This window comes from Salvelinus sp. IW2-2015, linkage group LG20 (assembly GCF_002910315.2).
Source record: "Salvelinus sp. IW2-2015 linkage group LG20, ASM291031v2, whole genome shotgun sequence".
NCBI lineage: Eukaryota > Metazoa > Chordata > Actinopteri > Salmoniformes > Salmonidae > Salvelinus > Salvelinus sp. IW2-2015.
Genome location: NC_036860.1, coordinates 57,848,020 through 57,871,287, shown reverse-complemented (window position 1 = coordinate 57,871,287; position 23,268 = coordinate 57,848,020). Strand labels below are relative to the sequence as shown.

Sequence of the window (23,268 nt, the reverse complement as noted above, 5' to 3'; positions counted from 1 at the left end):
TCCTCAACACTGGGGCCCCACAAGGGTGCATTCTGAGCCCTCTCCTGTACTCCCTGTTCACCCACGACTGCGTGGCCATGCACGCCTCCAACTCAATCATCAAGTTTGCGGACGACACTACAGTGGTAGGCTTGATTACCAACAACGACGAGACGTCCTACAGGGAGGAGGTGAGGGCCCTCGGAGTGTGGTGTCAGGAAAATAACTACTCAACTCAACGTCAACAAAACAAAGGAGATGATTGTGGACTTCAGGAAACAGCAGAGGGAGCACCCCCCTATCCACATCGACGGGACAGTAGTGGAGAGGGTAGTAAGTTTTAAGTTCCTCGGCGTACACATCACGGACAAACTGAATTGGTCCACCCACACAGACAGCGTTGTGAAGAAGGCGCAGCAGCGCCTTTTCAACCTCAGGAGGTTGAAGAAATTCGGCTTGTCACCAAAAGCACTCATAAACTTTTACAGATGCACAATCGAGAGCATCCTGTCGGCTGTATCACCGCCTGGTACGGCAACTGCTCCGCCCACAACCGTAAGGCTCTCCAGAGGGTAGTGAGGTCTGCACAACGCATCACCGGGGGCAAACGACCTGCCCTGCAGGACACCTACACCACCCAATGTCACAGGAAGGCCATAAAGATCATCAAGGACAACAACCACCCGAGCCACTGCCTGTTCACCCCGCTATCATCCAGAAGGCGAGGTCAGTACAGGTGCATCAAAGCAAGGACTGAGAGACTGAAAAACAGCTTCTATCTCAGACTGTTAAACAGCCACCACTAACATTGAGTGGCTGCTGCCAACATACTGACTCAACTCCAGCCACTTTAATAATGGAAATTGATGGAAATTGATGTAAAAATGTATCACTAGCCACTTTAAACAATGCCACTTAATATAATGTTTACATACCCTACATTACTCATCTCATATGTATATGTATATACTGTACTCTATATCATCTACTGCATCTTGCCATCTTTATGTAATACATGTATCACTAGCCACTTTAAACTATGCCACTTTATGTTTATATGCCCTACATTACTCATCTCATATGTATATACTGTACACTATACCATCTACTGCATCTTGCCTATGCCGTTCTGTACCATCACTCATTCATATATCTTTATGTACATATTCTTTATCCCTTTACACTTGTGTGTATAAGGTAGTAGTTGTGGAATTGTTAGGTTAGATTACTCGTTGGTTATTACTGCATTGTCGGAACTAGAAGCACAAGCATTCCGCATTAACATCTGCTAACCATGTGTATGTGACAAATAAAATTTGATTTGAACCCCTTTGTTATGGCAAGCCTAAATAGGTTCAGGAGTAAAAATTTGCTTAACAAGTCACAATAGGTTGCATGGACACACTCTGTGTGCAATAATAGTGGTTAATATTACTTTTGAATGACTCCCTCATCTCTGTACCCCACACATACACTTTATCTGTAAGGTTCCTCAGTCAAGCAGTACATTTCAAACACAGATTCAACCACAAAGACCAGGGTATTTTCCAATGCCTCGCAAAGAAGGGCATCTATTGGTAGATGAAAAAAACACAACAACAAAACATACATTGAATATCCCTTTGAGCATGGTGAAGTTATTAATTAGACTTTGGATTGTGTATCAATACACCCAGTCACTACAAAGATATAAGTGTCCTTAACTCAGTTGCCGGAGAGGAAGGAAACCACGCATTGATTTCACCATGAGGCCAATGGTGACTTTTAAATTGTTACAGAGTTTAATGGCTGTGATAGGAGAAAACTGAGGATGGATCAAAACATTGTAGTTACTCCACAAAACGAACCTAAATGACAAGAGTGAAAAGAAGGAAGCCTGTACAGAGTAAAAATATTCCAAAACATGCATCCAGTTTTCAATAAGGCACTAAAGTAAAACTGCAAAAAATGTGGCAAAGAAATTCACTTAATGTCCTGAATACAAAGTGTTATGTTTGGGGCAAATCCAACACAGCACCTCACTGAATACCGCTCCTCATATTTTCAAGCATGGTGGTGGCTGCATCATGTTATGGGTATGCTTGTCATCGGCACTGACTTTTTTAAAGATTTAAATAAACAAAATAGAGCTAAGCACATCCAAAATCCTAGAGGAAAACCTGGTTCAGTGTGCTTTCCAACAGACTTTGTAAAGTTGAAAAACATTGCCTGGTACGACGAATAATGATTCCTGTTGTGTCATGCATGCTGATGGCAGTCAGGCTGTTCTGGAGGCAAAGGAGGGTCCGACCCGGTACAAGATGGGTGTACATAATAAACTTACCACTGAGTGTATATCCTGATGCCTTGTCACTTTACCCCTGCCTACAGGTACATATCTACCTCAATTACCACATATCCTTGCACATTGATATGGTATTGGTACTACTTGTATATACTATAGCTTCATTCTTGTGTGTTTTGTTTCTCATTCATAAAAAAAAATCTTATTTAACTCTGCTTCGTTGGGAAAGAGCTTGTAAGTAAGCATTTCACTGTAAGGTCTACACCTGTTTTATTCGGCACATGTGACAAATACAAATTGATTTGATTTAATGTGTAGTTGGCAGAACCAGAGTAAGAACTTCCATTCAAATACAGAGGGTAGAGAAACTAGCCTCTCGACTCTCATCAATATGTAAAATGTGTGACATTTTGTTTCAGAAATGTTATTTGTTGTGATCCTCAATGTCAAGATATATAAACAGTCATCGAGCAGTATCAAAATATTATTCCCATAAAGGTCATAGAGCCATCATATCTACAGTAGTAGCACAGATAGAACAATGAGACAGATATTTCACCAGATGTATAAATGTGAAGCATCAGCTTGGCGTTACCACGGAGGAAGCCCAGTGGCTGGCAGTAGGAGAAAATGGAACGAGATGGATTTTGGCCGAAATTATGCTAATTTTCTCATCGATTAAACATTTAATCTCAATACAGTTTTCTGTTTCCAAAACTAGAATCTCTAACAAAAGTTTCAATTTTTTGTTGTTGTTTAGGAGGGAAAAGGCTAATTGAATTATTGCACACGCGCAATTCACAGAGTATGCCTTCCCTAACAGACATATGCAAATGTATGCTAGCTCGTGCTTGGCTCTGCCCACCTCGCTTCTATAACTGAGTTGTTCGCATTTGAAACGACAGGCTGTGGTCTATCTTGGTTTAGTTATAAAAATCTTTGGTAGTAATGTGTAAAAAAAAAGTAGAAATGAAAAAGACGGGGCCTCCCGGGTGGCGCAGGTCTAAGGCACTGCATCGCAATGTGCCACCAGAGATTCTGGGTTCGAGCCCAGGCTCTGTCGTAGCCGGCCGCCGTCCGGGTTAGGTAGGGTTTGGCCGGCAAGGATATCCTTGTCTCATCGCGCACTAGCGACTCCTGTGGCGGGCCGGTCGCCAAGGGTATGTTTCCTCCGACACATTGGTGCGGCTGGCTTCCGGGTTGGATGTGCGTTGTGTCAAGAAGCAGTGCGGCTAGGTTGGGTTGTTTTTGGGAGGATCTCGACCTTCCCCTCTCCCGAGTCCCTACGGGAGTTGCAGCGATGAGAAAAGACTGTAACTACTACCAATTGGGGAGAAAAAGGGTGAAATGAAAAAGACTGAACAATATGGTAATATTAAAACCAGTACTTGGCATACTTTGACCAGCTACATATAAAATTGTATGTACACTCTCACATTGGCCAAGACAGCCACAACATCGCACTGTAAATAATGTTGAGTGGTGACAACTTGTGTTGACATACAAAAATAAAGATATTACAAACAAATGGTGTATTAACTTGTTTCTTCCATGTTTGAAACATATTGCAGTATCTCCCCATGGCAGTGAAAAAACATCTTGAAATAAATTCCTCTTCCAACATGACCACAAAGTCTTATGACTCAACAGAGGTCTTCTTTTTCTGTTTCCTTTAGAGAACATTATATTTTATTTACATACAATGATAATTTTTTAACAAGTCTAATGAGAAACCGAGTACCTTTCTTACTGAAGTTGAAATGGCATATCACATATACATCACACCATGGTTTGGTCAGGATATGTTAAAATGAAACATCTTTTCAAATCCAGCTGAACTGGAATTTCCTTGGCATAAAGGCAGTCCCCTGATCTTACATAATACACTCAACAAAAATATAAAACACAACATGTAAAGTGTTGGTCCCATGTTTCATGAGCTGAAATAAAAGATTCCAGAAATTTTCCATCCACACAAACAGCTTATTTCTCTTACATTTTGTGCACAAATTTGTTTACATCCCTGTTAGTGAGCATTTCTCCTTTGCCAAGATAATCCATCCACCTGACAGGTGTGGCATATCAATAAGCTGATTAAACAGCATGATCATTACACAGGTGCATCTTGTGCTGGGGACAATAAAAGGCCACTCTGAAATGTGCAGTTTTGTCACAAAACACAATGCCACAGATGTCCCAAGTTGAGGGAGAAAGCAATTTGCATGCTAACTGCAGGAATATCCACCAGATACTGACTGGTTTGATGATCCATGCCCTTATTTTTTTAAAGTTATCTGTGATGCATATTTGTATTCCCAGTCATTTGAAATCCATAGATTAGAGCCCAATTCATTTATTTCAATTGACTGATTTCCTTATATGAACTGTAACTAAGTACAATATTTGAAATTGGTGCATGTTGCATTTATATTTTTGTTCAGTATGTCTGTCATAATATGTAAGACCCAGCATTTACTTAATATGATACATCTGTCCATTCACAAAGGCTAAAGCAAAGAATAAGGTCTGTACATGGGTAATGTGTGTTCAGGAGAATGTGGTTCATGTATTTGGCTATACAAGACAGTATTTGGTTTACAAACAGCATGATAACGTAGGAGGTTAAGTCAGTTCTCTTTCCTACGTTCATCAATCACAACCTTGACATGTGGACAGAATATGCAGCATTACTGGAAGTTAGAATGGGTAGCAGTCCAGCCAAGAGGTTTCCAACATTTCATGACACCACTAAGTAGTAAAGAGAGAAACCAGTCCAAGTCTTTGCCCACTCATCTCTCTTGTTGTTGAATTGATAGCATGGATAGGTTGATTTCCTGTGTTTCGTCTTGGGTAGGTTGTAGGCAGAGGTTTGTCAGAGTTTTGGAGGGCAGTAGAGAGTAGTTGGAAAAGACACTGCTTGTTGATGGCTTGCATGGGTCTTAACAACCCAGGTTTGCTTTCAGCCAAAGTCCTTTAATACCATCTTTGTCACCATGGTGAGGCATGTAGTAACAGCTGGATAACCTAATAAAATTAAGGGGGAAAAAAGGACAATATTAGACACTCTTACTTATAATTAGATAGTTTGTCAATTACATTTCAACAGTCAATAGAAGGCTCTAAGCATCCAACCCTCTAGTTACCAACCTATGACCCTTTCGAGGCCAATCCTGCAATAATATTTCAGGATACTTACAGTTATCTGCTCTGCTCCATCCAGCTGACGGTGCATATCTCTGTGACCTTGCATGGCTATGTGTCCAGTCAGGCTGCTGCCTGGGTAGGTTGAGGAGATTCAGAGGGAGAGCTGGGGTGTGGTGTTCAGACTCAGGAGTTGGCTAGAGAGGCAGACAGCGTGAGGGTACAGTCAGACAGGACAGGACAGTAGAGGCTAGGCAGAAGGGCTCATTTGAGACAGGGGCTGACCACGGTGGGCATAGGAGGGTAAACCAGTGCCACGTTGACCCGCTCCGAACCGTTCTTTGGGCAGATGATCTCAGTCAGCCCCTCGGGGCGCGGCTGGCTTAGCAGCTCACCTGAGAGAGCGAGAGAGTGAGAGAGAGAGAGAGCGAGATAGAGAGAGCGAGAGAGAGAGCGAGGTGGCAGAGAAGAGGGTGAGTTAGTTTATACAGTTGAAGTCTGAAGTTTACATACACCTTAGCCAAATACATTTAAACTCAGTTTTTCACAATTCCTGACATTTAATCAGAGTAAAAATTCCCTGTCTTAGGTCAGTTAGTATTACCACTTTATTTAAAGAATGTGAAATATCAGAATAATAGTAGAGAGAACGATTTCAGCTTTTATTTCTTTCATCACATTCCCAGTGGGTCAGAAGTTTACATACACTCAATTAGTACTTGGTAGCATTGTCTTTCAATTGTTTAACTTAGGTCAAACGTTTCAGGTAGCCTTCCACAAGCTTCCCACAATAAGTTGGGTGAATTTTGGCCCATTCCTCCTGACAGAGCTGGAGTAACTGAGTCAGGTTTGTATGCCTCCTTGCTCGCACACGCTCTTTCAGTTCTGCCCACAAATTTTCTATGGTATTGAGGTCAGGGATTTGTGATGGCCACTCCAATACCTTGACTTTGTTGTCCTTAAGCCATTTGCAACATCTTTGGAAGTATGCTTGGGGTCATTGTCCATTTGGAAGACCCATTCGCGATCAAGCTTTAACTTCCTGACTGATGTCTTGAGATGTTGCTTCAATATTTCCACGTAATTTTCCCTCTGATGATGCCATCTATTTTGTGAAGTGCACCAGTCCATCCTGCAGCAAAGCACCACCACAACATGATGCTGACACCCCCGTGCTTCACAGTTGGGATGGTGTTCTTCGCCTTGCAAGCATCCCCCTTTTTCCTCCAAACATAACGATAGTCATTATGGCCAAACAGTTCTATTTTGTTTCATCAGACCAGAGGACATTTCTCCAAAAAGTATGATCTTTGTCCCCATGTGCAGTTGCAAACCGTAGTCTGGCTTTTTTATGGCGGTTTTGGAGCAATGGCTTCTTCCTTGCTGAGCGGCCTTTCAGGTTATGTCGACATAAGACATGTTTTTACTGTGGATATAGATACTTTTGTACCCGTTTCCTCCAGCATCTTCACAAGGTCTTTGCTGTTGTTCTGGGATTGATTTGCACTTTTGGCACCAAAGTACGTTCATCTCTAGGAGAAAGAATGTGTCTTCTTCCTGAGCGGTATGATGGCTGCGTGGTCCCATGGTGTTTATACTTGCATACTATTGTTTGTACAGATGAACGTGGTACTTTCATGCATTTGGAAATTGCTCCCAAGGATGAACCAGACTTGTGGAGGTCTAAAAAAAAATTCTCCTGAGGTCTTGGCTGATTTCTTTTGATTTTCCCATGATGCCAAGCAAAGAGGCACTGAGTTTGAAGGTAGGCCTTGAAATACATCCACAGGTACACCTCCAATTGACTCAAATGATGTCAATTAGCCTATCAGAAGCTTCTAAAGCCATGACATAGTTTTCTGGAATTTTCCAAGCTGTTTAAAGGCACAGTCAACTTAGTGTATGTAAACTTCTGACCCACTGGAATTGTGATACAGTGAATTATAAGTGAAATAATCTGTCTGTAAACATTGTTGGAAAAATGACTTGTGTCATGCACAAAGTAGATGTCCTAACCAACTTGCCAAAACTATAGTTTGTTAACAAGAATTTTGTGGAGTGGTTGAAAAACAAGTTTTAATGACTCCAACCTAAGTGTATGTAAACTTCCGACTTCAACTGTATATAATACTTAACTATCTAATTGACTGAGAGATTATTTATCCAATGATATCAGGATATGGTGGATTTTGTACAGGAGCCCAAGTCAATGTTTAGCCAAGATTGAAAGAGATTTGATCTGTAAAAAAACAGTTCTTTATTTGTTCCCTAGATGGCGATTTGACTTCATTACCACTGATTTCCAGAGCCCACAACAGAGCAAAATGAGCACAGTAACCACATGTTCAATTCCCTAGAGACCACTGGAGTGGAGGACTCCATCACCTGGCTTAATAACTGCAGATCAACTCATATTGAAAGGGTTTGTCTTCATCAGCAAAATCACAAGGCACTGGCAGGTTGTTTGGGAATGTGTGTGTAAGTGAGAGAAAGAGCCTGTATGTGTGTGTTTGACTGAACGTGCATGTGTGTGTTAATTATACAATTTCCTGTACTCAAGACCGTTTCCTGACTACCAGCACAGAACAGGCAGACACCTCAGCAGTAGAGTGACTTCAGAAAGTATTCACACCCCTTTACTTTTTCCAAATGTTGTGTTACAGCCTGAATTTTGTATTTATTAAATCAAGATTGTGTCACTGTGTCACATTGTGTCACAAGATTGTAATAACAATAAGCAGACGCTGATCCCTTTAAGCATGGTAAATTTATTAATTAGGCCTTGGAAGGTGTATCAATACACCCAGTCACTACAAAGATACCGCCATCCTTCCTAACTCAGTTTCTGGAGAGGAAGGAAACTGCTCAGGAATTTCACCATGAGGTCAACGGTGATTTTACACCTCCATTGCTTGCTGTTTGGGCTTTTAGGCTGGGTTTCTGTACAGCACTTTGAGACATCAGCTGATGTAAGAAGGGCTATATAAATACATTTGATTTGAAAACAGTTAGAGTTTAATAGTTGTGATATGAGAAAAATGAGAATGGATCAACAACATTGTAGTTACTAACCTAAATGACAGAATGAAAAAAAAAAGGTCTGTACAGAATACAAATATTCCAAAACATGCATCCTGTTTGAAACAAGTAATAATGCAAAAAATGTGGCAAAGAAATGTACTTTTTGTCCTGAATACAAAGCATTATGTTTGGGGCAAATCCAACACATCACTGAGTACCACTCTTCATATTTTCAAGCATAGTTGTGACTGCATCATTTTATGGGTATGCTCATCATTGGCAAGGACTAGGGAGTTTTTTTTCCCCCCTAGTCCTAGGAATACACCTAAACACAGGCAAAATCATAGAAGAAACCCTGGTTCAGTCTGCTTTCCAACAGACACTGGGAGACAAATTGACCTTTCAGCAGGACAATAACATCAAACACAAAGCCAAATCTACACTGAAGTTGACATTGAATGTTCCCGAGTGGCGTAGTTACAGTTTTGACTTTAATAGGATTGAAAATCTATGGCAAGACTTGAAACATGCTTTCTAGTGTCACGTTCGTCATAATGATGAGACCAAGGACAGCGTGAGTAGAGTACCACATATTTAATAAAGAGAAACTCATAAACAAAAATAACAAAAAGCACAAACGAAACGTGAAGCTAACTGATGTGCACAAAGGCAACTATACGTAGACAAGATCCCACAACACAAACGAGGAAAATGGCAACCTAAATATAATCCCTAATCAGAGACAACGATAAACAGCTGTCTCTGATTGGGAACCATATCAGGCCAACAGACATACAAAACCCCTAGACATACAAAACTAGCGTACCCACCCTAGTCACACCCTGACCTAACCAAAATATATAGAAAAACAGCGATATCTAAGGTCAGGGCGTGACAGTACCCCCCCCCCCCCCAAAGGTGCGGACTCCCGGCCGCAAACCTGAACCTATAGGGGAGGGTCCGGGTGGGCATCTACCCTTGGTGGCGGCTCCAGTTCTGGACGCAGCTCTGGAGGCCCCGGACCGGGGATCGTCTCCGGAGGCCCCGGACCGGGGATCGTCTCCGGAGGCCCCGGACCGGGGACCGTCGCCGGAGGAACCGGACCGGGGACCGTCGCCGGAGGCTCCGGACCGGGGACCGTCGCCGGAGGCTCCGGACCGGGGACCGTCTCAGCAGGCTCCGGACCGGGGACCGTCTCAGCAGGCGCCGGACCGGGGACCGTCTCAGCAGGCTCCGGAACGGGAACTGTCGCCGGAAGCTCCGGACTGGGAACTGTCGCCGGAAGCTCCGGACTGTGGAGGCGCACTGGATGCTTGATGCGTGGGACCGGTACCGGTGGCACCGGGCTCATGACACGCACCTCAGGGCGAGTGCGGGGAAGAGGCACAGGGCGTACTGGACTGTGGATGCGCACTGGAGATCTGGAGCGTAGCGCTGGCACAATGCGCCTCTGGCTGGATGCTCACTTTAGCTCGATAAGTGCGGGGCGCTGGCACAGGACACACTGGGCTGTGAAGGCGTACTGGCGATACAGTTCGTAGAGCCGGCGCAGGATATCCTGGTCCGAAGAGGTGTACTGGAGACCAGGAGCACTGAGCCGGCACAACCCGTCCTGGCTGGATGCCCATTCTAGTGCGGGGAGCTGGAATAGAGCGCACCGGGCTATGAATGCGCACTGGAGACACCGTGCGCATCACTGCATAACACTGTGCCTGACCAGTCACACGCTCCCCACGGTAAGCACGGGGAGTTGGCTCAGGTCTAAACCCTACCTCCTCCAATCTCCCCGTGTGCCGCCCCCCCAAAAAAATCTTTGGAGCTGCCTCTCGGGTTTCCGTGCTAGCCGTGTCCCCTCGTATCGTCGCCGTTCCTCTTTCGCTGCCTCTATTTCCTCCTTCGGACGGCGATACTCCCCAGCCCTTGTCCAGGGTCCTGCTCCATCCAGGATTTCTTCCCAAGTCCAGGATACTTCTTCCTCCTGGGCACGCTGCTTGGTCCTTTGTTGGTGGGATCTTCTGTCACGTTCGTCATAATGATGAAACCAAGGCGCAGCGTGAGTAGAGTTCCACATATTTAATAAAGAGAAACTCATAAACAAAAACAAGCACAAATGAAAACGTGAAGCTACTGATGTGCACAAAGGCAACTATACATAGACAAGATCCCACAACACAAACGAGGAAAATGGCAACCTAAATATGATCCCCAATCAGAGACAACAATAAACAGCTGTCTCTGATTGGGAACCATATCAGGCCAACAGACATACAAAACCCCTAGACATACAACACCCCTAGACATACAAAACCCCTCCATTTCAGAACAATAACAGGACCAGAGCAGGTGCAGCATGACGGAACAGAATCAGGAAAACAGCAAAAAGCTAAAACAAACATCCCCATTCCTTCATCCTCTGCTGCATCCTTAATGGAAGGAAACTAGTTCTAAAAGTAGTCCTGAGTGGCACAGCCAGGGTTCCTCCAAACGCTGTCAGCCAGTCCACAACTAACACGGTATGGGATGTTGTGCAGGAGTTTGTTTGTGATGCTGGGTATTGGTCTGAGGCAGGCAGAAACAATGGGTTGTTACATCATTCGTCACTCAATAACATTACGGTCATCCCGCCTGGCTGCCTCCACCTATGACAGTAATGCAGTGCAGCACATACTAAAGCCACTCACTGTCTGTACAAACAGTCTGACCAAACACTGCTACTGTAACTAGCTGGATCATGTACTCACATAGTGTTTTGAAAGGCATGAGACAACAGTAGTTAAATCCTGTCAGTAATACTATATATTATAACATCTCTGTTGCATGCTGGAAAGGTAATCCCAATCAATCTTTTATAGAAAGAGAGAGAAAGACAAAGAGAAAGAGACGGCACAAAACAGAGCACAAGGAGAGAGAGGGAGAGAACATTGCATGCTACTTTTTCTGTGCAAGCTATACTCCCCTGTACCATGTTCAGAGCTCACATGGTTTTTATAGTTAAACTATGGGAATGGATTAGGCCTCAATGTTAATTATTAAACCCTTTTCCTTGGCTAAATACTGCTGCACCCCTCTTGTTTTGAGCAAATCATAATTGGCACTAAAAACCTCTGTTAGGCATCTGCCTAGATAGCTCACTAATATTGTATTGACCCATCAACAGGAGGATCTGGGCTTATCTGCTACAGACACAGATTGACCTGGATTCACTATCTGAAACCTCATATCCTCCAGACCTGCTGGATCAACAGACTGTAGCTCCAGTACGGTCTCATGGGCTGTCTGTGTGACTATGTCTGAGTGTCACCATGCTGTAAAACTAGAACCCTCGTAGCAACCCTATCCGAAAGGTAATGGGGATAGTTAGTTACCAAGGATATGGCTAGTTACCATGGTTGATATTTTCTCTGGTCTTGGTATTTCTAATTAATTTCAAGCGGTGTCCATTTCTTTTTCTGTCTTTTGTCCTGGTTCTGAAACAATCGAGTTCACACATTTTATTTCCTACACAATGTACTTCATAAATTGTTTTCATATAAGAAATGGATGTGTGAATTGAACGGCTGGCTGCAGAGCACTAAGTTACAGTGGCTGAGAAGGCTACGGTCTTCAAACAGACCTTTGGCCCAGACGTAGATGTTTCCAATGGAGTCTCCTGTGATGGCGTCTCCGTTCTCAATAAAGGCCACACACAGCACGTAGTTGGGCTTCTCGTTTTTCTCGTGTACATAACATCAGGAACACCTTTCTACTATTGCATTGCACCTAATTTTGCCCTCAGAACAGCCCCAATTTGTCAGGGCATGGACTCTACACAGGGTCTTTCCACAGGGATGCTGGCCCATGTTGACTCCAATGCTTCCCACAGTTGTGTCAAGTTGGGTGGATGTCCTTTGGGTGGTGGACTATTCTTAATACACATAGGAAACTGTTGAGTGTGAAAAACCCAGCAGCATTGCAGTTCATGACACACTCAAACCGGTGCCGGTAATGGTATTTCTTGTCCTGTTAAATAGGTGTGATTTTTACAGCATTTTGCTTGTAGTGTTGCCGAACACTGCAAAACAGTCAATGTATAACATTAGTTTGCTATACAGGACGTCCTGACATGATGTATTAGTGGTTCCTTCCTGATAATGTTGCTGGCTCCAGATCTCTCTGTGTGGAAATAGGGGGAGGGAGTCTGTTACAGGAAGCAGCACAGATGCTGAATCACACAGCCAGTTCTCTGCCTCTTCATCTTGGTCAGAGAGAGTCACTGAGAACACTAGTCTCACCTTCATCACTCCTGACTGGGTGTCGGCTACTAATGCAGTATGCAGACGGATAGAGGAATTGGTTGACCCTGACATCAGGGACTAGGAATGTGCAATTCATCTCAACTCCCAACTCCCCCTCACGGAAATATCATCAGCAGGCAGGTAGAATAATGAGCCTGTACATTCCTGTGCTACTGCTCTGCCCTGCTGGGCTTGATCTTCTGCCAGGCCCTCCATTTCTGCTCTTTCTCTATTTAATTCTCCAGAGAGCTCTACCGCTGCCTCCATAAAAGGAAAACTGATATTTCTCCAGAATTGCTATCATAAGATCCCTTTCTCTGTCTCTAAGAAAGTCCCAGTAGGATGCTGAACATGTTTGGAAATCCCCAAGAGTTTAGCTGAGAACGTCCACGTCTGATCCTTTCACAATGGACTCCAGAGGCCTCAGTCCCTTCCACTTCTCCTTCTTTTGTTTCCTGACATTAGCAGCATGGTCAGAGAGGGAGGAGGCGAAGAGGGTTTGGGGGTTGGAGGAGGGTGCTCATTTCAAAGAAGGCTATTGACAATGATCGATGACAATACACGCAAAGAGATGGGTGGAGAAGAAGGATATGTTTCTGAGGGTGTCTGGCTCAATTACTTTCACATGTCTTTCTCTGTACAGGTTGTTTCTGTAGGAAGATCAGATGTCACTTATGGCCAGCCCCTATCCCTGCAAAGGGAATGACCCCCAGCATCCAATCAACAGACTGATTTTACAGGCCTTGTCCCGCCTCCTCCATTCCTTCACAACGTCATAATTTTCCTAAGTTCCAATCAACATCGTCTGATTTTACACACTAATTTCCTCTTACTCATCTCATCCATAGGTTACATCATTATCCAATAAAACAGAGGGGTTCCCTCCCTCCCTCTTTCCACACCTGCACTCAAAATCACACTAGGGTTTGAAGGAGCTCTTGATAAGCTCGATACAAAGTTATTCACAGGGAAATTACTTGTCAGCTGTTCATTGGCAGTTACTTTGTCAGTATCTGCCAATGCCATGACAAAGCTGGCAGTGTGCCCAGGTCAGGCCTAAAGCAAACAGGGCTGCCAGCTAGCTGCCTTCTGCCCTGTCACTCCACATGAATAAGGGGAGAGGATAACTTTTGACAGCTAACTCAACAGCCATGGATGAAAAACTACATCAAAACGAAGTTCACACGGAGAACAAACACACTGAGCATGTTACAGCCATATCCATAATCACCATTAAGGCAAAACAGGGCAGAGGGAGGGATTGGACAAAGAACAAAATATTATATTTAGGTCTCAATACTGAAATCTGCTTAGATCACAGCAAAGGGATTTCAGGAACCAATTCCACAGTTTAATCCTCCAACCCCATGGATAATGGTCCTCGTGATAACATCTACACATACCTCAGGCAGCCCCACCCCTCTACTGCAGCATTACATGTGCCTGCCATAAGAGTAAACAGATCAATTATTATTCTCTTAAAGCATGTCCACACAAAGGAGAACATAACATTACACACTACACACCCCTACCAACCTCTGTCTGCCTACACAGCCCCCTCTCCCAACTGTCTGTCTGTCTGTGTGTGTTGGGGGGGACATGTTTAACTATACTTGAGGACCAGATGTCCCCAAGAATAGTAATCAAACCATAAATTAGACCAACTGGGGACATTGACGGTCCACACAAGGAAAAAGGCTATTTAAGAATTTACATTTTTAAGTATCGGCGCATAGCAATTTGAATGATTCAGAGGTCCAAAACTCTAGCACACAATGGCCACACAATTGGAGAGGCTGTGCGTGTGTGTGAAAGAACGCCCACCGCCCAATCATCCATAAGCATGCACACTCAACACACCAGAGGAGGATCTCTACAAGCTCCTGTGTGCTAATTAGTCACACAGGACTGACTGCAGTTTCTGTTGAAACAGCCTGAATAAACAGCCTGAATAATCTGACAGGGAATCAACCTGTATATGTGATTCTCCACGTCATGTGCATCTTTGAAAATATATGAACTACAGATATCTAAGGCTGTGTTTAGAAAGGCTTCCCAATTCTGATGGGTTTTCCACTAATTGGTCTTTTGACCAATCACATCAGATCTTTTCACATCAGATCTTTTTCAGAGCTGATCTGATTGGTCAAAATACCAATTAGTAAAGGGATAAAAATCATAATTGGGCTGCCTGTCTAAACGCAGCCTAAGAATGTCAGGTTTATGGACTTATGTCAGAAATTACCACACTTTGTAACGCCTGGTGTGTTGCTTTAAATACTGCATTTGAACTAAGCCCCATGAATACTGTTTATTGTGTTGTAATAACATCCTGTAATAAACTATACCAATACAGTCCTAACAATCTATTACGTTTTCAGTGGTGCATTCAATAGTGCTGAGTGATTAGGGCTTTTTGAGGACGGCTCGGTTTTGTTTAGAATCGTTAAAATTATCATGTTTTCATAATTTTTTGGACATTAAATGCACTATACATTGTGGGTTGAATTTCGTAACAGAATAAAACAATTCATAAAAGTCCTATGATGGTAGTGAATGCCCATTACTGCTGATCACTTATTAACCATCATTTAGTCACATAACTTTAATAAAATATTTTGTGGTATATGACCAATATACCATGGCTAAGGGCTGTATCCATGTTGCCAGCCCTTAGTTGTGGTATATTGGTCATATACCACAAACACCTGAGGTACCTTATTGCTATTATAAACTGGTTACCAACGTAATTAGAACAGTACAAATAAATGTTATTTTTAGGGTGATTTATCAGGACAGACAATACTAGCCTGTATCTCAACAACCTCAAATCAGTACATAAGATCATCTTTCACTTCTTCAGGTGAAGTGTCCTCTGTCCTTCAGTTCAACAGGCCCACACATGTCCCTCATCAGCAGCCTACCATTTGACACGTTCACAGAGAAGAGGGAAAGCCAAGTTCAGGTTGCCTGTACATAGTCAGATCAGTTCAGGTTATTCCTGTAAAGTAGATCAGTGTGACTCATACAGTTAGATCAGGAATTAAGGATGTTTAAATATCAGAGTGTTGTTGAGACAGTGACCTTTGAGTTTCTAGTAAACAGATCAGACATCTTGGACAGTAGAGAAGACACAGCGCTTGGGTTGCTACCAGTCATGGAAGCACCCATGCAGCAGTGCCTGGTGTGGGCGTGAGTGAGCAGTGAGCGAGAGGGATGCAGAGGGCAGAGGACACAGCCAGCTGCTCTGAGATCACAACCAGAGGCCAGCAGCTCGGTCAGAGGACTAGCACCACAGTGGGTTAAACAACAATAAGGCCAAGCACGTCACATGAAGCACCCGGGCCACACTAGTCACGATCAACACATTGCCAGACATAGACTGACAAAGCACAGTGCTAAATACACAAAAACACACACAGAGAGAGAGAGCTTAGCAGCCTTCTAGTGGTCAGATGCAGTTGAGTCAGGGCTGTGCGCTAATGAGATTTCCACACAGGCAGCTGACTGCTCTGCCCACTCTGTACTGTATTGGTGAGAAGGCTCAGGCCCAGACAGAACACCAGTCAAATGTCTTAATGAAAACCACAGCCCCCTAATAACTCTTTCTACTTGCATAACACACATTTTTATCACCAGGGTCATTAACTGCATAATGAGGGTTTTAGATCACCAAACGCCCTGTTCTCTTCCTAGCCTGTCTGTGACAACGTCTGGTGTGGAAAGTACATTTTGGTCTGGGTAGCCTCAGCCAAGACCTACTCTGTCTCTGTTAACAATTATGCAATCTGATTGCCTTTGGGTGTTGGAACTCGCTTTCCTTGGCCGGCAAACGTAACACCAAAGCTTTGCAGTTTTAGTTGCTGCGTCAAATTGGACTGCCACCTCAATGAGCCCATCATTCGTCTGATGAGGTAACTGACTATAGTTGTTTATGAACAATGCACAGCGCCAGAAAATGGGCTTGCGAATTACACAGCGTTTCCTTCTTAGGCCAGTCGATCATTGACTAATTGAACAATTCCATGAGCTGACGTGATGGGGACAGAGTGACGAATTGGGTTGCCACCTGGGTTTGGGTCAATTTAAATTTAAATTCCAGTCAATTCAGGAAGTACTTAAATTCCAAATTCAATTCTTTTCAATGCTTTTCAACTACGAAAATTAGGAATTGGAATGTGGTTTACTTTCTGAATTGACTGGAATTTAACTGGAATTGACCCCAACCCTGGTGGCCACTAACTAAACATTTCCTACATTTGGGCTCAGATTAACAGATTGCACAAACAGTAGTTTGTGACTCTTGGACTCATTCTACAGTGAGAGAAAGCAGGCCAGAGGACATTTTAGAGGCTAAAATCTAAAACTGTGGATGAGCATTCTCTTCACTGGATCAAACCAGGAGCTGGGAAATGACTTAAGGTTACACAGACAGACTGGAGACACGACTATCTTAGAGACTGCTTAACAAAGAGAGACAGGAAGATATCGTGAACATTTTCTCAAACACGTTAAATTAGATTAAACTTGTTTGAACAGCGAGCGGCTCCTGCCTCCTGAAATGGATGGGCCCACAGCCTGAGGAATGTGTGCCCTACTCTGTCAGAGGAGATGACTAAAAATGACCCATTCAATAGAGGGTTGCCTTGGAATCTGTGGAGTTTGGCCTGCCCTGCAAACAGCAAGTGGCCCTGCAGAGACTCTAGGGACCTTTAAGATGGAGCGGAAGGTGTGTGGGGGGGGGGGGGGGCTTCCAGCAGCACCTTTGTGTTCAAGATGGCTGTGGTTAAAGTGGAGCTTAATCCAGGCAGGCAGAGGTGAGTTTAATCACAGGGGCATTATCCTGCACACAACTACACTAAGAGAGGGGAGGAGGCGGCAGTAACATAGTGCAGATAGGCTCCTATCATAGCCAGGGTAGGCAATGAGCTGGGATAAATATCAAATTAATACATCACTCTTCTAGTCATCTGATGGCTATGGAAGGAGTACTAGAAGACCATTATATTCTCCCCTGTACATTGCATTTGTATGTACTCAGAGACAGCTGCTGGTCATCTGCTTGGACAGTGGTGCATGTACCATGAGCGCACACGCTGCAGGGTCAGATGTTAACATCTGCTGCATAATGAGCTGATCACCCTGCTGCAGCACAGCAGGCAGAGCAGCCCCAATGTGCTCCTCTCACTGAAGCTGTCCGATCACATTAAAATCAGACCACTCACACTGATGGGCCTGGCTGATAAGGATGACATAGGGCCCCAAATTACCATCATGTTGATTTTGGACTGACACAATCATGGGGTTTTTCTAAAGGAATGCTAATTAAGCAATAAGGCCAATATACCACAGTTAAGGGCTGTTCTTAGGCAAGACTTAGGTAGAGTGCCTGAATACAGCCCTTAGCCATGGTATATTGGTCATATACCACAAACACCCGAGGTGCCTTATTGGCATTATAAACTGGTTACCAATGTAACTAGAACAGTCAAAATAAATGTTGTCATACCCGTGGTATACAGTCTCATACACCACGACTGCCAGCCAAATCAGCATTCAGGGCTCAAACCACCCAGTTTATAATATACACTAATGCACTTTTGGATATCTGTTTAAACGCTGGGTTCTGTATATCGGCTTGTAGCATGAACAGATACGCAACAACGAAATGACTAAACATGGGTTTAACTTTGCCAATTGGTGACTGTATCACGCAGGCAAATACACCATATGGGGAAATGGGAGAGAAAGTGAGAGAGATTCCCTCTGTCACGGCCGTCGAATGAAGTGGACCAAAGCGCAGTGTGGTGAGCGTACATATTCCTCTTTATTTGAAATGACGCCGACAAAACAATAAACAATACAAAAACGACCGTGAAGCTTAAGGGCTATGTGCCACAAACAAAGTTAACTTCCCACACAGAAAGGAGGGAAAGGGGCTACCTAAGTATGGTTCCCAATCAGAGACAACGATAGACAGCTGTCCCTGATTGAGAACCACACCCGGCCAAAACATAGAAATACAAAATCATAGAAAACAAAACATAGAATGCCCACCCCAAATCACACCCTGACCAAACCAAATAGAGACATAAAAAGGCTCTAAGGTCAGGGCGTGACACTCTCCTAAATTAATGTAATGATTGTCCACTCAAGCAAAAAAGCTAATTTTCCTCTGTTTCAAAACGTGTTGCATAAACTCTGTAAAATAAATAAGCTCCCAGTAATGGGTTGGGTAAATCACCCGCGTTTCGGAATCACTGTACCTTCTTCAGGGTAAAATCAGGAATGCTCACATTCAAATATAGCCTATATCAAAACATTGCAAATGAACACAGTTCAGTATCCTCTTAAAAATCAGCTAGAGCATTGGATATACATTAATTACATGGTAATATGGCAAAACATGAAAGAAACCATATATACACACAAAAGTATGTGGACACCCCTTCAAATTAGTGGATTTGGCTATTTCAGCCACAACCGTTGCTGACATGTGTATAAAATTGAGCACACAGCAATGCAATCTCCATAGACAAACATTGGCAGTAGAATGGCCCATACTGAAGAGCTCAGTGACTTTCAACGTGGCACCGTCATAGGATGCCACCTTTCCAACATGTCAGTTTGCCAAATCTCTGCCCTGCTAGAGCTGCCCCGGTCAACTGTAAGTGCTGTTATTGTGAAGTTGAAATGTCTAGTAGCAACAACGGCTCAGCTGCGAAGTGGTAGGCCACACAAGCTCACAGAACGGGACCACCAAATGCTGAAGCGTGTAAAAATCTGTAACGATGTGCGCTGAGAGTCGTGAACCAAGTTCAGGGAGTGAGTGTTTTAATAAATAAACACACCATAATACAAAATAAGAAACACAAACAACGCACAGACATGACACAGGAACAGAAACAATAATGCCTGGGGAAGGAACCAAAGGGAGTGACATATATAGGGAAGTTAATCAGGGAAGTGATGGAGTCCAGGTGAGTCTGATGACGCGCAGGTGCGTGTAGAGATGGTGACAGGTGTGCGCCATAACGAGCAGCCTGGTGACCTAGAGGCCGGAGGGAGCACACGTGACACTCACTACCGAGTTCCAAACTGCTACTGGAAGTAACGTCAGCACAAGAACTGTTCGTCGGGAGCTTCATGAAATGGGTTTCCATGGCCGAGCAGCCGCACACAAGATTAAGATCACCATGCGCAATACCAAGCGTCGGCTGGAGTGGTGTAAAGCTCCCCGCCATTGGACTCTGGAGAAGTGGAAACGCTTTCTCTGGGGAGATAAATCACGCTTCAACATCTGACAGTCCAACTAACTAATCTGGGTTTTGCTACCTGCCCCAATGCATGTTTGGTGGAGGAGAAATAATGACCAGGGGCTGTTTTTCATGGTTTGGACTAGGCCCAATACAATTACATTTTAGAAGATTCTGTGTTTCCAACTTTGTGGAAACAGTTTGGAGAAGGCCTTTTCCTGATTCAGGATGACAATGCCCCCGTGAACAAAGCGAGGTCCATACAGAAATGGTTTGTCAAGATCGGTGTGGAAGAACTTGACAGGCCTGCACAGGGCCCTGACCTCAACCACATCAAACACCTTTGGGAGGAATTGGAACGCCGACTGCGAGCCAGGCCTAATCGCCCAACATCACTGCCCGAGCTCACTAATGTTCTTGTGGCTAAATGGAAGCAAGTCCCTGCAGCAATGTTCCAGCATCTAATGGAAAGCCTTCACATAGGAGTGGAGACTGTTATAGCAGCTAAGGGGGGGACCAACACCATATTAATGCCCATGAATTTGGAAGGAGATGTTTGACGAGCAAGTGTCCACATACTTTTGGTTGTGTATTGTATATCCACCAATTGTGAAAATCAATTAAAGTACAACCAACAACAGAGGAGTTCATAAAACAGAAGGGCTCCTAAAATAGCTGTCCATGCCTGGGGGGGGTTGGGGGGTTACCACTCCAGGGGATCATTGTCCGAAGGGGGCTTGAACAGGCTGTGGATGGAATGCTGCTGAACAGCCCTGTGTATTAATTAGGAGCTAACAGTAGTAGCTAGGTTATTATGGTCATTAAAACAGACAGCTCGCTCATCTCTGCAATGCTTCCCATCCCCCACCACATAAACAACCCACATACTATAAATATATACACTGACTGGTTGGGTTTAAAGCGGATTCATTTATCGTTCCTTGTGCAGAGCTGAGTAATAGACAGGAGGGCTGCGCTCAGTACAAAAAACCTAGTGGAGGGTTCAATTAAACCGAAACGGTGCTGTTCTGAACGACCAGTTAAAAAACGGGGAGGGTTTAGGTTGTGGGTTAGGGCTGGGCGATATGGCCAACATATTATATCACGGTATTTAAAAAAAAGTTGGTCGGTAGTTTTTGTTTTTGAATAATAAAAGTTGTACATTTGCTTTATGAGTAGTGAGTGATCCTAGGGTGGCAACACATACATTCTAAGTGATTTCAATGAGTCTTTCTCCATTCTGATTGTTTTATACAAATTTCAGCACTTTTATCATTTCTGCATTTCCTGTAAAATACTACTCGAGTAAAAGTCAAAAAGTATTTGGTTTTAAATATACTTAAGTATCAAAAGTAAATGTAATTAATAAAATGTACTTATTAAGTATCAAAAGTAAAAGTATAAATAATTTCAAATTCCTTATATTAAGCAAACCAGATGGCACAATTTTTTATATATTTCTTAATTTACAGATAGCCAGGGGCACACGCCAACACTCAGACCTAATTTACAAACAAGGCATTTGTGTTTAGTGAGTCCTCCAGATCAGAGGCAGTAGACAACCAGGGATGTTCTCTTGACAAGTGCGTGAATTGGACCATTTTCTTGTCCTGCTAATAAGCATTCAAAATGTAACGAGTACTTTTAGGTGTCAGGGAAAATGTATGGAGTAAAAAGTACAGTATTTTCTTTAGGTATGTAGTGAAGTAAAAGTCAAAAGTAAATACAAAAATAGAAACTTAAGTAGTACTTGAAAGTATTTTTACTTAAGTACTGCTCAATTGAGAATTTCCACACTGCCACGTAGGGCTGAACAATATGGGCAAATAATCTAGGACTTATTTTTAACCAAATGTTGCAATTGCAATTTTACCTGCGAATTAGAGAAAAACTGTTGGAATCATGGAAACAGAATGACTATTCTAATTCTATAGTTAGAATATAAGAGTGGGCACTTTGAATACAGTGTTGTTTGAGATGACAATGAATTAAAATACCAGGGAGGAGTTATTGTGACTGTCACGCCCTGACCTTAGAGATCCTTTATTCTCTATTTTGGTTAGGTCGGGGTGTGACTAGGGTGGGCATTCTAGTTTCTTTATTTCTAGGTTGGCTTCGTATGGTTCCCAATCAGAGGCAGCTGTCTATCGTTGTCTCTGATTGGGAATCATATTTAGGCAGCCTTTTCCCACCTGTTTGTTGTGGGATCTTGTTTTTGTATTGTTGCCTTAGAACACGACAAACCCGCACGTTCGTTTCTTTGCTCTTTATTGTTTTTGTGACGGTTCTCATAATGAAAGATGAACCCAAACCACGCTGCATTTTGGTCAGATTCTTACAACGTTCGTGACAGTGACAGGGTAGGAACTAAAGTGTTGATAAGTGTTTCCTAGGGTACACTATAAGCTTTGGCTACATTGCATGTTTTCTCTTAGCTACTTCATGTAGCTAACATATTCCTCTGATTTAGAAGATACTGTTGCACAAACATGCTGATTTAGGTCTACACCATCACTGGTATAATCAGGCTGCATTAGCTAGCTACGTTTGCTCTTACTCAGTACATTTATTAGCTAGCTATTAGAAGGTAACAATTAGCGTCTCACAAGATTTAGGGCAACTTGCTAAGAAAAGACAAACTAGCTGATGTAAGAAACAAACTAATAGTGTCATTACAGAACGCTAGTGGATTTATATTAAGGAAAGTGAAAACAGAATTGTCAACAATGTTGCATGTGCTGCATTGACCATGCAGACTGAACGCAAGTGTCTCGTGGTTGAGGAACATCAAATGCTCTCCTTGAGTGACAGGGGGCATGGCTAGGTCTGTGTGGAAAGCGGCACGGAGAGAAAGAGCGGAGAGAGATGACTCAAGTAGCGAGGTAAACTATAAAAATTGACATTACACATGGCGTATCACATTTAACAAACCAAACATTCGAATACCGGTATATTAGGTAAAAAAAAAAAAACGGTCCCTGCATTAATACCGGTATATCATAAAATACGGTATACCGCCCAATCCTATTGTGGGTTAGGGTACAGTCAGCATGGCCGCTGCCCTTTAAATTCATCATTGCTCATTGCTTCAAGCCACACGCAAATGTACCTCAAAGTCTGTTCAAGAATGTTGAAGGTTTTGAGGAAACTGATCTGAGTACTGCTTCCTTTTCCTTCTTCCTCCCCACAGCTCTACATCCTCAACCTTTCCCTTGACACCACATCCTCAAATTCAAGGATCTATCTCAGCGGCTGCCTGCCCAAGCCAAGATGGAGGAAAACACAATCTGATCTTGAACTCTTTATTCTTCAC

At 43.3% G+C, this 23,268-nt stretch overlaps 1 protein-coding gene across 1 annotated transcript in view; it reads right to left on the bottom strand.

Annotated features, from left to right (window-relative positions):
- Window positions 1-1,737: 1,737 nt before the first annotated feature.
- The window catches only part of LOC111982153 (malignant fibrous histiocytoma-amplified sequence 1 homolog), a 35,358-nt gene continuing 13,827 nt past the window's right edge, over window positions 1,738-23,268 (bottom strand). The window contains exons 2-3 of the mRNA XM_024013758.2: window positions 5,460-5,799; window positions 1,738-5,287 (exon numbers count right to left, since the gene is read on the bottom strand). Coding sequence (XP_023869526.1) covers window positions 5,669-5,799 — 131 coding nt within the window. The 3' untranslated portion in view covers window positions 1,738-5,287; window positions 5,460-5,668. The remainder of the gene's footprint in view (window positions 5,288-5,459; window positions 5,800-23,268) is intronic.